General features: G+C 40.4%; 4 protein-coding genes across 4 annotated transcripts in view; 2 read left to right on the forward strand and 2 right to left on the reverse strand.

Annotated features, from left to right (window-relative positions):
* Nucleotides 1-15,768, reverse strand: part of taar10a (trace amine-associated receptor 10a) — a 79,173-nt gene that overhangs the window by 42,186 nt on the left and 21,219 nt on the right. The gene's annotated exons all lie outside the window — the stretch shown is intronic.
* Nucleotides 1-15,768, reverse strand: part of taar10 (trace amine-associated receptor 10) — a 92,954-nt gene that overhangs the window by 34,702 nt on the left and 42,484 nt on the right. The gene's annotated exons all lie outside the window — the stretch shown is intronic.
* taar13c (trace amine associated receptor 13c) lies at nucleotides 8,138-9,165 on the forward strand. Its single transcript, NM_001083040.1, is given in 1 exon segment — nucleotides 8,138-9,165. A coding segment is annotated over 1 exon segment (1,026 nt). The 5' UTR covers nucleotides 8,138-8,139.
* Nucleotides 12,901-13,998, forward strand: LOC147839467 (trace amine-associated receptor 13c-like). Its single transcript, XM_087298939.1, has one exon. It carries the CDS (start codon nucleotides 12,945-12,947, stop codon nucleotides 13,929-13,931), a length of 987 nt encoding a protein of 328 aa, XP_087155065.1. The 5' UTR covers nucleotides 12,901-12,944; the 3' UTR covers nucleotides 13,932-13,998.

Raw genomic sequence — 15,768 nt, forward strand, 5'->3', positions numbered from 1 at the left:
TAAGTCCTCGTGATCTCTTGCTTCATATGAGTTCAGATGATGGCGACTACTGTAGTGATTCCAGTTGTGCTATTTTTTTGGTATTTATCTTCAGGAAATCACTGAAGCCATGTATTATGTTATCATAACGATCTAATGTAGCAATAAGATCACAACAGTACTGTGCATTTACACAGCGGCCATTAAAATTAATGTAAACACACCAAAAACAACATTAACATTAGAGCAGACACTGTAAAAAGGCCGTTGACAGCCACAAGACTTTTCTGACAGTGTATGCCAGTGTCATTGAGTGTCATAATGTTGTGGGACTGCTGTACAGGAGTTATTATTAGGGATTATAGATTGCGAAATTGGGCGGTTTTTATTTTAGCGTTTTTGTTTAAAACATGACGATAAAACACGAACGTGGTTACGAATATATGAAAACATGTGTTTGTTTGTTGTAAAAATTTGTAATAATGACAGAAAATACTAATTAGTGGATCTCCATACTTCCGGGTGCAGCTGGAGCTAATGTATTCTGGGAAATTTTTCTTACCCCTCGGTTTCGAGTGTGGTCCTGAAAAATCTTCGATTGAAGGGGTGTATATCTCTTGCCCTTAGCCCTTTAAATTCAAGCTAAAGACAATTGGGACACCACTACCCCTTCATGGGCACGCGCAAAACGAGGGGTATAGGGGTAAGGGGAAGGGCTAAGGGGTAGAATTGTTATTGGGCCTTAGTAAACAGGGCAAATTAGTTGTGTCACAAATTTTGTATTATCCTATACAGAGCAGTTTTAAATTAATGGGGATATAAAGTTGAACATGAAATTAATTCACCAACAGAGGGATTACACAACCAAAGATAGGCAGAGAACAATGGCAACATGGGGGCTATATATATATATATATATCAAACAATGGGGATAACATGACAGAAGTTTACAATGGAAACAATGCTCAAGACAACCACTGACAACATGACACAAACAGAGGACCACATGATAGGAAACAAAGCAGGAACAATTGGCATGGGTGGCGCTGCAAGAGCAAGAAACCCCCAACATCAGGAAGTCATGCAGGCCAAACAAGGATGGCAACCTATAACAGGCAAAGAAGCTGACAGAGATGTCCAATTTGTCTTTGCCACTTGAGTATGGATGAGGTAAGAGATAAACCAAGCTCTTTATATGCAAAGTCATATATTCATGTCCTATAGTCCCCCAAAAATCTTTTGGGGAACCTTGGAAGCGCTGGGTTTTACTGAAGCTTTGGGTAGGTGGCTATCCTGGGGAGACCTTGGGAACTGATGGCTCTGAAAGAGGCATGGTGTGAGCTGGCCCTGGATTGAGCAAACTCTTATGTGGTATATGCTGGAGGTTTGCTATGCCTTCCATCTGCAATACCAACATTATATGGATAATTCATATATTACAATAAGAAAAAAATCTCTCTTTTTTCCACCACACAGCCGAAATCTTATTGATTCGTTTAACTCTAAGCTAAAAATGTTTTTAGTGGAACATCCTAAAAGTCAACCAGACAGTCAATGTAAGTCCTCAATAGCCACAAGATAAATGCTAGCTGCTGGGTTTGTAGCAGGCATGCCATGAGCAGACCTTGACTGAGCAGGCATGATGTGAACAGGCCCTGGCATGGAGCAGGCTCACTCTAGAACTGACATATACTGGATCAGCCTCTGGAACATTGCGAGTAATGCAGCAGTGAGTACCCCATACACACAGAATGGAAAACCTATAATGAGCAGTGTAACTGAAAGAGAGACACCTGTTTAGTCTTTTTGCGACTTGAGAGCGTTGATAATGGTAGGTAAGGGTTAAACCAAGCTCTGCTTACAGAGGAGCTTGTGTCCTATAGTCCCCAAAAAAATTTAGGGAAAACTTGCATGGTGGCTGTGGCTTGATGGGGATCTGGGTAGCCAGCCATCTTGGTAGGCAGCTCTTGGCAGGCTGCCATCCTGGCAAAAGCCTGTAGGCTGGTGGCCATATTGAGCAGGCCCAAGCATGGCAGGCATGGATGGAGAAGACCCTGGCATGGAGCAGGAGTACACCCAGGGCAAGGAAGCCATGGTAAAGCAGAGACATGGACTGGAGTAGGTTCTAGAGCTGAGACATGGACTGAAGTGCTGAGATATGGACTAGAGTGGCCTCTAGTGCTGAGACATGGACTGGAGTTTCTTTTAGAGCTGAGAGAGGGACTGGACTGGCCTCTAGAGTTGAGACATGGACTGGATTTGCTTCTAGAGCTGAGGCATGGACTGGAGTGGCCTCTAAAGCTGAGACATAGACTGGTGCTGAGACGTGGATTGGTGTGCCGAGACATTGACTGGCGTGACCTCTTGAGCTCAGACATAAAATGGAGTAGCCTCTAGAGCAGAGACATGGACTGGAGTCGCCTCTAAAGCTGAAACAGGAACTGGAATGCTGACACAAGAACGAAAGCTGGCTCTAGAGCGGAGACATAGACTAGAGTGCTGAGACATGGACTGGAGCAAGCTCTGGAGCTTTGCAAGTAGTGTAGCAGTGTGCAGGCATGGATTAGAGTGCTTGAAACATAGACTAGAGTGACCTCTAGAGCTAAGAAGTGGATTTGAGTTCTGAGGCATGTACTGGAGTGGTCTCTAGAGCTCAGACATTAACTGAAGCTGGCCCTAGAGCTGAGACATGGACTAAAGTGGCCTCTAGAGCTGAGACATGGATTGTAGAGGCCTCTAGAGCTCAGAAATTGACTGGAGTGCTGAGACATGGAATGGAATGGCCTCTAGAGCTAAGACATGGATTGAAGTGCTGAGACTGAAGTTGCCTCTAGAGCTGAAACATAGACTGGAGTAACGAGACATGGGCTGGTGTGGCCTCTAGAGCTAAGACATGGAATGGAGCATGGCCAAGAGCTGAAACATGGACTGGAGCAGGTTCTAGAGCTGAGACATAGACTAGAGTGCTGAGACATGGACTGGAGTGAGCTCTGGAGCTTTGCAAGTAGTGGAGCAATGTGCGGGCATGAATTAGAGTGCTTGAAACATATACTGGAGTGACCTCTAGAGCTAAGATGTGGATTGGAGTGCTGAGGCTTGTACTGGAGTGGTCTCTAGAGCTCAGACATTAACTGAAGCTGGCCGTAGAGCTGAGACATGGACTAAAGTGGCCTCTGGAGCTGAGACATGGACTAAAGTGGCCTCTAGAGCTGAGACATGGATTGGAGAGGCCTCTAGAGCTCAGAAATTGACTGGAGTGCTGAGACATGGACTGGAATGGCCTCTAGAGCTTAGATATGGATTGTAGTGCTGAGACTGAAGTGGCCTCTAGAGCTGAAACATAGACTGGAGTAACGAGACAAGGGCTAGTGTGGCCTCTAGAGCTGAGACATGGACTGGAGCATGCCCTAGAGCTGAAACATGGACTGGAGCAGGTTCTAGAGCTGAGACATAGACTACAATGCTGAGACATGGACTGGAGCGAGCTCTGGACTTTTGCAAGTAGTGGAGCAGTGTACAGGCATGAATTAGAGTGCTTGAAATATAGACTGGAGTGACCTCTAGAGCTAAGACGTGGATTGGAGTGCTGAGGCTTGTACTGGAGTGGTCTCTAGAGCTCAAACATTAACTGAAGCTGGCCGTAGAGCTGAGACATGGACTAAAGTGGCCTCTAGAGCTGACACATGGACTAAAGTGGCCTCTAGAGCTGAGACATGGATTGGAGAGGCCTCTAGAGCTCAGAAATTGACTGGAGTGCTGAGACATGGACTGGAATGGCCTCTAGAGCTTAGATATGGATTGTAGTGCTGAGACTGAAGTGGCCTCTAGAGCTGAAACATAGACTGGAGTAACGAGACATGGGCTAGTGTGGCCTCTAGAGCTGAGACATGGACTGGAGCATGCCCTAGAGCTGAAACATGGACTGGAGCAGGTTCTAGAGCTGAGACATAGACTACAATGCTGAGACATGGACTGGAGCGAGCTCTGGAGCTTTGCAAGTAGTGAAGCAGTGTGCAGGCATGGATTAGAGTGCTTGAAATATAGACTGGAGTGACCTCTAGAGCTAAGACGTGGATTGGAGTGCTGAGGCTTGAACTGGAGTGGTCTCTAGAGCTCAGGCATTAACTGAAGCTGGCCGTAGAGCTGAAACATGGACTAAAGTGACCTCTAGAGCTGAGACATGGATTGGAGAGGCCTTTAGAGCTCAGAAATTGACTGGAGTGCTGAGACATGGACTGGAATGGCCTCTAGAGCTTAGACATAGATTGAAGTGCTGAGACTGAAGTGGCCTCTAGAGCTGAAACATAGACTGGAGTAACGAGACATGGACTGGAGCATGGCCTAGAGCTGAAACATGGACTGGAGCAGGTTCTAGAGCTGAGACATAGACTAGAGTGCTGAGACATGGACTGGAGCGAGCTCTGAAGCTTTGAAAGTAGTAGAGCAGTGTACGGCTTAGACATGTGTAGCCTGATTAGTCTTTGCCACTTGAGAGCATTGAGGACCATTGTGCAGTTCTGCACAATAATCAAACACATCTCAGTCAACCGGTGTTTAAGACTACTATAAAGCAGGTGTGAGTTGGAGGTGGTTGGAGCTAGACCCTGCAGAGCTGTGGATCTCCAGGAATTGAGTTTGAGACCAAGGAATTAAAGTAATCTTTGCTTCTGTGGGAGCTTGTGCCCAAAAAAAGGGATCGTATGGGTAGCACAACCAGACACTGGCATGAGCAGGCATGGTGAGAGCAGACTATTCTGTGTCAAATATTGCAGGGTATGGCTCTGGGTAGGTACTCCTCTTGTGAGGTGGTTCTGGACAGGTGGCAATCCTGGAAAAGGCTGTGAGCTGGTGGAAATTCAACTGCTGTAATGTAATGTGTGTATTTATATAGCACATTTATTGTGTATGGCCATCCACCCAAAGTGCTTCACAATTATAAGGGGGGTCTCTCCACACCACCACCAGTGTGTAGCATCCACTTGGATGATGCGACAGCACAACGGGGCCAGTGCACTCATTACACACCAGCTATGGGGGGGGGGGGGGTAGAGAGACAGTGAAAGAGCCAATTCAGTGGATGGGGATGATTGGGAGGCCATGATTGTTAAGGGCCGAGAGGGAATTTGACCAGGACAGCAGGGTTACACCTCTACTCTTTACAAGAAGTGACATGAGATTTTTGATGACTACAGAGAGTCAGGACCTCGGTTTAATGTCTCATCCGAAAAACGGCGCCCACTGACAGTATAGTGTCCCCTTCACTTTTTTACTGGGGCATTAGGACTCACACAGACCACAGGTTGAGCGCCCCCTGCTGGCCTCACTAACACCACTTCCAACAGCAAACTAGTTTTCCCATGTGGTCCCCCATCCAGGTACTGACCAAGCTCAGCCCTGCTTAGCTTCAGTGAGTAACTGGTCTTGGGCAGCAGGGTGATATGGGTGCTGGGTTTTTAGTATGGTCTAGCTTTCTGTAATGAGGTCCATTGAAGGTGACACATGAACAAAGGACCAAATGGCAGGAATACAATCTAGGGATAGAGCTCCAGGTACACATACATGTACATATCATTCATTCATTTGTTAATTTTCTATTCAGCTTAGTCCCTTTATTAATCTGGGGTTGCCACAGCGGAATGAACCGCCAACTTACCCAGCATATGTTTTACGCAGCGGATGCTGTTCCAGCCGCAACCCATCTCTGGAATGACATCCATACACACTCATTCACACTCATACACTGCAGACAATGTAGCCTACCCAATTCACCTGTACCGTATGTCTTTGGACTGAGGGGGAAACCGGAGCACCCGAAGGAAACCCATGCAAACGCAGGGAGAACATACAAACTCCACACAGAAATGCCAACTGACCCAGACAAGGCTCGAACCAGCGGCCTTCTTGCTGTGAGGCGACAGCACCTACTGCGCCACTGCGGCGCCTATGTGCATGTCAATATAGCATATCAATACGTTAATGTGAGTGGTAGGTTTAGTAACGGGGTACATTTATGGCCCGTTTCCACTGAGTGGTACGGTTCGGTACAGTTCGGTTTGGTTCGCTTTTATGGCCGTTTCCACTGTCAAAAGGCGTACCGAACCAAACCGTACTGTACCACTTTTTCGGCACCCTTTAGAAGGGGTCCCAAACACAAGAAAGGGTACCAAAAGGCAAAGCTAGACGCGCAGCTGAACGCTATTGGTTTACAGAGATACGTCATTCGCTAAGGCAACAAGCCAGAACGTAAACAAAGGACCCGCCATGTTTGAAATACACAGTGAGAGATTACTTCCGCTCGCCGCGCGTCTATATCTGAAATAACTAACTTCTTGAGCTGATGATGATAACATGCGCTTGATTATTGACGTGCTTTGGAAACCCGATCCTGTGAGAAGCTGACAAACGCGAGAATGACACATTCAGAAAAAAAAGGACAAATGCGAGAGTGGAGCGCCTTAAAAATGGGGAAGCCAAGGAGCATGTTATTTCTTCAGCAAACTTGTATATATATATGTTTTAATTTTTATCATCACTTTTTGGACTAATATTAACTGGGAACGATGGAATGACTCTCTAACAGAGGCTACATGTGCTGCTGAAGATTAGAGACCAGATAAGAGGTTTTCACTGACTGTAGGCTATACGTTGTGTTGTTTTGAACCTAATTGAGGACGAAATGTATGCTGTGTGTACTTTTTCTGTAGTTGGTAACATATCGGGGACTGTAGGGGTCTGTATGTGTTCATATATGTTCATTTATTTATTTATTTAAAATAATTACAGACGTTACAGTAGGCTGTTTTGCACTGTCATTGATTTGCAGTTATAATCAACTTATGTTCATAGAAAAGTTAGTAATAAACATTTATACACAAGTATTTATGTGTGTAAAGCATCTGTTTTGTGAGAAGTGCTTTTGATATGTGAGTGACTTGTGCAGCTTTATTGTAGACATTTTCTCAAGCGAGCATGACGTCGACTGAAACTTTGTCCTATACCACGCCCACCAAAAGGGTACCCTTGCTAGTGGAAACGCGAGCCTGATAAAGGTGACCCGTACCGACCCAAACCGTACCGTACTGTACCAGTCAGTGTAAATGAAGCATTAGGTTAGTAAGTGAAGATGTTAATAAAAACAATTGAATAATAATAATAATAATAATAAAACACTTTAAAGAATAATTTAATAAATAATATAAATAATTATAAGACTGAAGTTGTATCCCTTCTAACCCATGGCAATAAAAAACAGGAACAGGAAGAAAAGTCTAAACTAGAAAATAACACACATGAACAAATGTCAGGTGCTCGTAATCTGTTAACAACAGAGGTTTTTAAAGATGGTGTGGAACAGTGGCTCAGTGGTTAGCACTGTTGCCTGACAGCAAGAAGGTCACTGGTTTTGTATAGACTTTACATGTTCCCCTTGTACTCACATGGGTTTTCTACGGGTGCTCTGGTTTCCCCCAACGTCAAAAGACATTCGGTATAGGTGAAATGGATGAACTAAATTGGCCGTAGTGCATGTCTGTGTGAAAGAGAGTGTATTTCCCAGCATTTTGCTGGGTTGCAGCTGGAAAAGCATCAGCTGCGTAAAACATATGTCAAAGTAGTTGGTGGTTCATTCAGTTGTGGCGAGCCCTGATGAATTAGGGACTAAGCTGAAGGAAAATAAATGAATGTATAAAGACATGCTTTTTAGGCATTGAATCCTTCATTTGAAAGGAAATCTCCATAAATGCGTAAGTAATAGGGTCAGTCACAAAAATAACTGTGTCCATGTCTTTTCAGTGCTAATGTTATATGTTGTTAGCAGTAATATGGCTAACTTTAAGTGATCACTACCAAAATAGTTATTTTTATTAATTAATTTTTAGGTAATTAATAACATTTTCACATTTGCCATTATATATGTTGCATAGCTTTTATTTACATGGTGTTACTGAAACTATAACTTTCAAAGTACCAAGGTGGATAATTATTAAGTAATGGACAAACCAGAACATTTTAATATTGCATTTTCCCTCTTAATTTTAATGAGTGCTTGATTGTCATTTGCTCTCATGCATGTTGTGGGAGGATCATAAAAGATCAAGAAGACTATTTAAAAGCACAACAACAGTAAATAAAACAGCATTTTAAAAGATCTAGTTTGGCAGGATGGATTTATCATCACAAGATTACAACCCCTCTCAGTTTTGTTTTCCTGCAGTGAACAACTCTTGTCTTAAAGGCACACATCATGTGTCCACTCAGACTGTGGTGTATCTCATATTGGCGTCAGCAATGACTGTGACCATTCTAGGAAATTCAGTGGTCATTATTTCTATAGCACACTTTAAACAGCTCCAGACACCGACAAACATCCTGGTGATGTCTCTGGCTCTGGCGGACCTGCTGCTTGGACTGGTGGTCATGCCTTTCAGTATGATCCGTTCTGTCGACGGCTGCTGGTACTATGGAGAGACCTTCTGTTTGCTTCACACCGGTTTTGACCTGTTTCTCACATCTGTGTCTATTTTTCATCTTATTTTTATTGCTGTTGATCGACATCAGGCTGTGTGTTTTCCGCTTCAGTATCCAACAAGAATAACCATACCTGTTGCATGGGTCATGGTGATGATAAGTTGGAGCATGGCTGCTTTTTATTCTTATGGTGTGGTGTACTCAAAAGCTAACTTGGAAGGACTGGAGGAATACATTGCATCAGTGTACTGTATGGGAGGATGTACCCTGTATTTCAATGCCTTGTGGTCAGTTTTAGACACATTACTAACTTTTTTCTTGCCTTGTTCTGTCATGGTTGGCTTGTATGCAAGAATTTTTGTAGTAGCAAAAAAGCACATTAGATCAATCACTGAGGCAAACCAGAATGAAAATGAGAATGTGTTTAAAAACCCTCGACGGTCTGAAAGAAAAGCAGCAAAAACTCTTGGTATAGTTGTGGGTGCTTTTATTCTCTGCTGGCTGCCTTTTTTTATTAACTCTCTGGTGGATCCCTACATTAACTTTTCCACCCCATATGCTTTGTTTGATGCATTTGGTTGGTTAGGCTACACAAATTCAACTCTAAACCCCATAATATATGGTCTTTTCTACCCATGGTTTAGAAAAACTCTTTCCCTCATTGTAACTTTGAGAATATTTGAACCAAACTCATCTGATATCAATTTATTTACGGTTTGATTTCATCAATGTTAATTGTTTTGCACTAGCACACTATGTTTGGCAATGATATGTGTGCACAGATACTGAACAATGTCAATATGTTGAAACACGGTTATAATATATGTAAATTATTACACAGAGAGAAAAAAATGCCCATATATTTGCATATTTATATACTGTAACAACACAAACTATGCAGTCAGTGAGTGGCCTGTATCATAAGTCAAAGTTATAAGTTTTGTTTTGTTTGGGCTTTATGATTGTGTCATGTAAAAGTGAATTACAGTAAGGTTAAGTCATACATTTAACAAATATTTTTAATGAGAAAGCTTTATATAATGTAAAATGACATGCATTATCATGAATTCATGTCTGCAAATAAGGACACAACTGTTAAATTCATCCAAAGCACTTTTCTTTTGTTAAAATTTGGGAGCTAATTTTTAGGTCATCTATTTTAGTTTGCTCTACATAAAAATGAACAAAACAACACATTTTGCAAACAAAAGCCTAGATGTTTTTGAGAATGACATTAGGAAATTAATTCAAATATCTAAATATTTTGACTCTATGCTTTCTTTTAATTTCTTAAAGTAACTGATATTGTTTACTTCATTTTGTTAAAAGCGTTGTATTGATGCATAATTGTGGCATGACAAATGAATAAAGCAAACTCTTGAATATTAAAGTGTAATTATATATACAAGTTAAAACGCTGTTGCCTCACAGCAAGTAGGTCGCTGGTTCAAGCCCCAGCTAGGTCAGTTGGCATTTCTGTGTGTGGAGTTTGCATGTTCTCCCCATGTTGGTGTGGGTTTCGTCCAGATGCTCCAGTTTTTCCCTGGTGAATTGGTTAAGCTAAATTGTCTGAAAATGTGTATGTCCTGGTCCTCCAGATCAGGGGTTGAGCGTTGGGCTGACAACTCACCTCATAAAAACTAGATGTTACCAAACACCAATACGGTGCGGCTAAATATCAACTTCGATATGCATGTCTTTGGGAGTAAGTAAGAAGGTATAAGTTATTTGAAGGCTAAGTTGAATTGAAAGCAGATTGCAAGTCTTATGTTGTCAGACATGCATTCCACGTAGGCAGTAATACTAATATGAAGTGATACAATAGACACGTATTCATGTCAGTTTGTGGGTTTGTGAAATATATTAGAAATAAATGTGAATTTAACATTTCAGTAATAGTCTAATTGTTCAAACGAAATCTAATAGAGCTAAATATTTTTGCAGATTTATTCAAAACTTTACTTGTTGTTATCAAATTTAGGTAAACCAGCATTGCTCTAATATATTAATATATTTTAATATTATTGAACATTCGAATTATATATTTGAATATTATTGAATAATATTGAGCAAAATTATTAGCGCTCATGTGAAATTTTTATTCATTTCCCTAATGCTGTTTTTTTAATTCAGTTTAAACAATTAAATAAATCATTTTTAATAATCTAATAATAACTGCAGCACCACCCAGGAAGTTTGGGCGGAAGAATAATGATCGTGCTCAACAGGGCCTGGTTTCTCTCAAGGTTTTTTTTTCTTCCCTTCAATTAGTCAAAGTTTTTTTTCTTCACCACTGTAGCCACTGGCTTGCTCGGAACATGACTTGTGGATTTGCTCTTCAGTGTTTGAACTTTTAGCTGTGAAGTTTAAACCACACTAAACTAAACTAAACTGAACTTCAGCTCTGAAATCTGGACTTTACTAGAACTATGTTAAGCTTCTTTGACACAATCTACAATGTAAGCGCGCTATAGAAATACACATAAATTGAATTAAATTGAATAATAACTCATTTCGTTTGCCTTTGACCATCGCCTGCTTACTCTCCATTCAGCATCACTATGAAGAGCACACACACACACACACACACACACACACACACACACACACACACACACACACACAGACACACACACAATATTCAGTTTACTTCAAACACCCCGAACGTAACTCATTCATTCCTGCTTTATCCTGTTCCAGTTACTATGACCATTTATGTGAAGCTGCTTTGACACAATCTACATTGTAAAAGCGCTATACAAATAAAGCTGAATTGAATTGAATTGATCGCTGTTGTCTTGTCTGGATTGTTCTGCGTTGTCTGTTCTTAAACCATTAAGATAACATCATTTCAGACTTTTCAACCACTCAGTTAAGACGTAAGATTTTCCAACTCCTTTTTTACGATTTTCTATCCTGCTCTGCGCATCATTCATCAACTCTTTCAGTAAACAAATGTGCTGCTTTCTGCATTGACGATAAAATTTGAATGGTTATTTTGCAAGACACTAGCATTTCAGCTTAAAGAGGCTAATGACCATTGATATTTATATATTTGTTTTTTTGTTTTTTTTATTGCAGCCAAGCTAAACTAAATTGGATGTGAAAAAAATGTCAGTGCTCTGTTAAGCAGCACTTGAGAAATATTTGAAGTAATTAAAAGAAGGAGGTATCATTTTTGTCACAATCACCAGCGATCTGCCCGGATTAGCCGATTGCTAACGGACTACAAATCTGCCATTACATGGACTACATGTTCCAGTCAGTTCCAGGGGGGTATGGGGTTGTTGCGAACTGGAGAGGGGGGAGGTGGCGTAGCGGTGGCACTTTAGATCATTTTGGAAGGGTACTTTAAATCTATCCAAGACTAAAAAGGCCATGTGTACTGCACAGGTTGAGCACTATTTGTGCACGTGCATACGCACACCTCTGGGCTGAGTCCTTTTATACTGAATTGTGAACATTACGACATGGTTTCCTTGCCTTGTCGTGCTGTGTTTTTGACTCTTGTTTGTTTGTCTACATTGCCTTCTGGCTGCCTGCACTGACCATTCGCCTGTTATTCCCTGTTTACCTCTGTATGCCCCTGTGTTGAGCGTTGCTTGTCTAACCATTCTCTGTTCAAGTCTGCATTTGGATTTGCACAAAAAAGAATATATATATATATATATATATATATATATATATATATATATATATATATATATATATATATATGCATACATACATACATACATACATACATACATACATACATACATACAAACATACATACATACATATATATATATATTTATAATTAAAATAATAGTTGTACACGTAAATATACTGCATATTTACCCTGAAAAGGTTCAAATCTTTGAGTTTCTTTATTCTATTAAACACTGATGAAGATAGTTTGAAGAAAGCTGAAACCTGTAACCACAGATGTCCATTCTAGAAAAAACAAATGCTATTTAAGTTAAAGGATGGAATACTTTATTGTCATATACTGTGTATAATGGGGTTTAATGTGTATACTGTATTTATACAAATACTGTGTGCAAAAAATTGCAATATATTAAATACAAAAGGTCTGCAACACAATCTTCTATTGTGCTCAACAGAAGATAGTAAGAAAAATAGGTTTAGAACACGTGTGAGTAAATGATGACAATTTGCAGTTTTTGGGTGAACTGTCCCTTTAAGTAAACGTTTGTCATAAACTAAATTGCTATATTAAACTAAATATAGTATACTACACTAAATTAATCTAAATTGCCAAAAAGTCACGTTTTGAAATGCTTTGCTTGTGAAATTGTTTGCAGATATGCAAATCATCTACATTTGAAGTCAGCAAACTCAGCAGTAGACGCATTAATTATTGGCCTCTCCCATAAACAACGCCTATCATTTTCCTTATATAAACAAGCTGCCAGTGAAACCAGCTTTAGGATTTTTCCATCTGCAGGCAAGTCATGAACATGGGCATTACTCTTTAATGCAGTCAAGCCTTTTTCATGGAATTTCAAGAGCATCACTGCCTTTCCCACTGGAACACAAGCTGCTCTCTGGACTTTCATTTGAGTTATGTCAATGTATTTTTGTTCTTGTACATATCTGCGATCTCTGTTCTGACTGTGTGTGGAAATCTACTCGTCATCGTCTCTATAGCAGTTTTCAAGCAGCTTCACACGCCGACCAACCTCCTCATCCTCTCGCTGGCCATTTCTGACCTGCTGGTGGGAATCTGTCTGATGCCGGTTGAAAGCATCAGAAGCATCAACTCCTGTTTTTACATGGGAAAGTCCCACTGTCATATCTTTCATAGCATTATGTCCATTGTTGGCTCTGCTTCCCTTATGAACATCATGTTAGTGGCTATTGATCGTTATTTTGCTGTGTGTAATCCGCTTCTGTATATGTCCAAAATGACAATCAGAAAAGCTCTGATCTGTGTAGGTTTAGGATGGACTGTGTCCATCTGTTATAATCTTGTACCAGTGAATTTGGGAAATTCAGACCCGACAGGAGCTGTTGTGGTCTGTTTAAGAGAATGTGCAGTGGCTTTTAGCAATTCATGGGGTCCCGCTGACTTAATAGTTACATTTATTGCACCATGTATTACTTTGTTAATTCTATACATAAGAATTCTCACAGTGGCCTTAAAACAAGCCAAAGCCATTTCTAACATGACAAAGAAAAATGGATCTCAGCCATCCAGGAAATCAGAGGTAAAGGCAACCAAAACCTTGAGCACTATTGTCTTTGTTTATTTAATCTGCTGGATTCCCTGGTATGCAAGCATGCTAAATATGGAACAATTTAACAAGTCACCCGTTAGCCTCACTGCTCTTTTGTGTCTATTTTACACTAATTCATGCATCAATCCCTTTATATATGCAATATCGTATCCCTGGTTCAAAAGGTCAGTGAAACTTGTGGTTAGCCTAAGAATACTGCAGACAGCAACTAACCAGTTGAACTTATTTGCTGAAGACTGTTAATATGAAATATAACTGTTTTGATTATCTTATTTCACCTTCAAATTGATGACTTAAATTTTGTTTAACATGATGCAGACTCTGCAAAAAGATATTGATATAAAACTGAATCTCTGAACTATCCGCTTGTTAAGTGGTGACGTGTTTGTGACGTATGTAATACTGTTTCCGGGTCCAAGCCGCCATTCATTTGAGTGGAGAAATCATTTGTTTATGATCGCGTTTGATTCCTATCACACATTAAAGTTAATTTTACATAAAGTCATAATGTACACAACAATCTCTGGGCTTGCTGCATAACAAATACCAAAATTTTAACAATTTATAAAACAATGAATCACTTTCTGGCCATCGGATATTAGGCATGGACATATAAATTCCGATCGTGACTTTCGAAAATATTAAATCGCTTTGTAAACGTTTATTATGACAATTTCATGAATCTCCCCATTCAGTTGAATAGACCGCTTGGACCCGGAAGCCGCTCCACGTGACGTCACACTTAACAAGCGGATAAGGTGTAGACCAGGGGTGTCCAAACTCGATCCTGGAAGGCTGGTGTCCTGTGTAGTGGTTTTCTGTTTTTCTCTTAATGAATCAAACTCAGTCTGAAGGTTATGAATATCAGAAGAATATACTTTATTGGAATATTTTACAAAAAAGCAGAGACAGCCTGGAGCAGACCCTTCTCAGTCTCTCCCCAGGACAAATCTAATGTCCCTCACATTTGTGTTTTCACTGCTGGTTCCTGGTTCAACAGGCCTCTCCCAGCTCCTACTTCTTTACGACCCCTATTTAAAGCCTCTTCTTTTTGATTGCCCTTGTAATGTAAAGATCTAATGTATTCATCACTGTTTTTACACATACAGTTCACATTTGGTAATCATGACTAGTATCTATGTTTCAAACATCTAAACTGCACTCCCATACAGTATGCGTCTTTTCAAATAAATATGACAGTTTCATGCTTTGCTGACACAGATGGTTCTCATTGTATCCCCAAGTCCTCTCTCGTGCTCTTTTATGACCCCTTTGCCTTAACCTGTCACCTGTTTTCAAAGACATATAATGGCAGATTCATAGGGCCCTCCACTCACCCAATGAAATATGTCTTCATGTAGGTTTAGTAAATAAATAATCTTTATCAACTGCTGATTTAGCTCCAACTTGCCTCAACACACCTTCAAGGATACTTCTAAAAAGCCTAGTAAGAGCTTGATTGGCTAGCCCAGGTGTGTCTGATTGGGGTTGGAACTAAACTTTGAAAGACACCGGCCCTCCAGGACCGAGTTTGGATATGCCTGGTGTAGACCCTTAAGAAAAAGAAGTTCATTTAATTACTCTATTCCTACATCTAGACTAAAAAATAAGAAGATATACTTGGTCTTGTTTTTTATGTGCTGCTAAATGTACTTTTGACCACTTAGTTCAGACTAAAATGTTCTATTAGCTCTATCCTGCTCGCATGTCATTCATCACCTCTTGCAATAAACTAATGCGCTACTTTCTGTCTTTTGTCTCTTGCAGTGACGATAATATTTGTTATTTTGCAAGATACTCACATTTCAGCTTAAAGGGGTTATTGATATTGAACTTGCAGATGTTTTTATTTATGTATTGTTTTTTATTGCAGCCAAGCTAAATGAAATTAGACTTTTCACTTCACAGATGTGAAAAATGGCATTGCTCTGTTAAGCAGCACTTCGAAAATATTTGAAAGAATTACAATATCACAGGACAGAAGGTATTATTTTGTCTTCTACCATATCTATTAAATTAAAGAAATAGTTGTACAGGTAAAGTCATTGAATGTTTACTTCACCCTCAAAAGGTTTCAAAA

The sequence above is a fragment of the Danio rerio genome, chromosome 20, assembly GCF_052040795.2.
Source record: "Danio rerio strain M-AB ecotype USA chromosome 20, GRCz13ab, whole genome shotgun sequence".
NCBI lineage: Eukaryota > Metazoa > Chordata > Actinopteri > Cypriniformes > Danionidae > Danio > Danio rerio.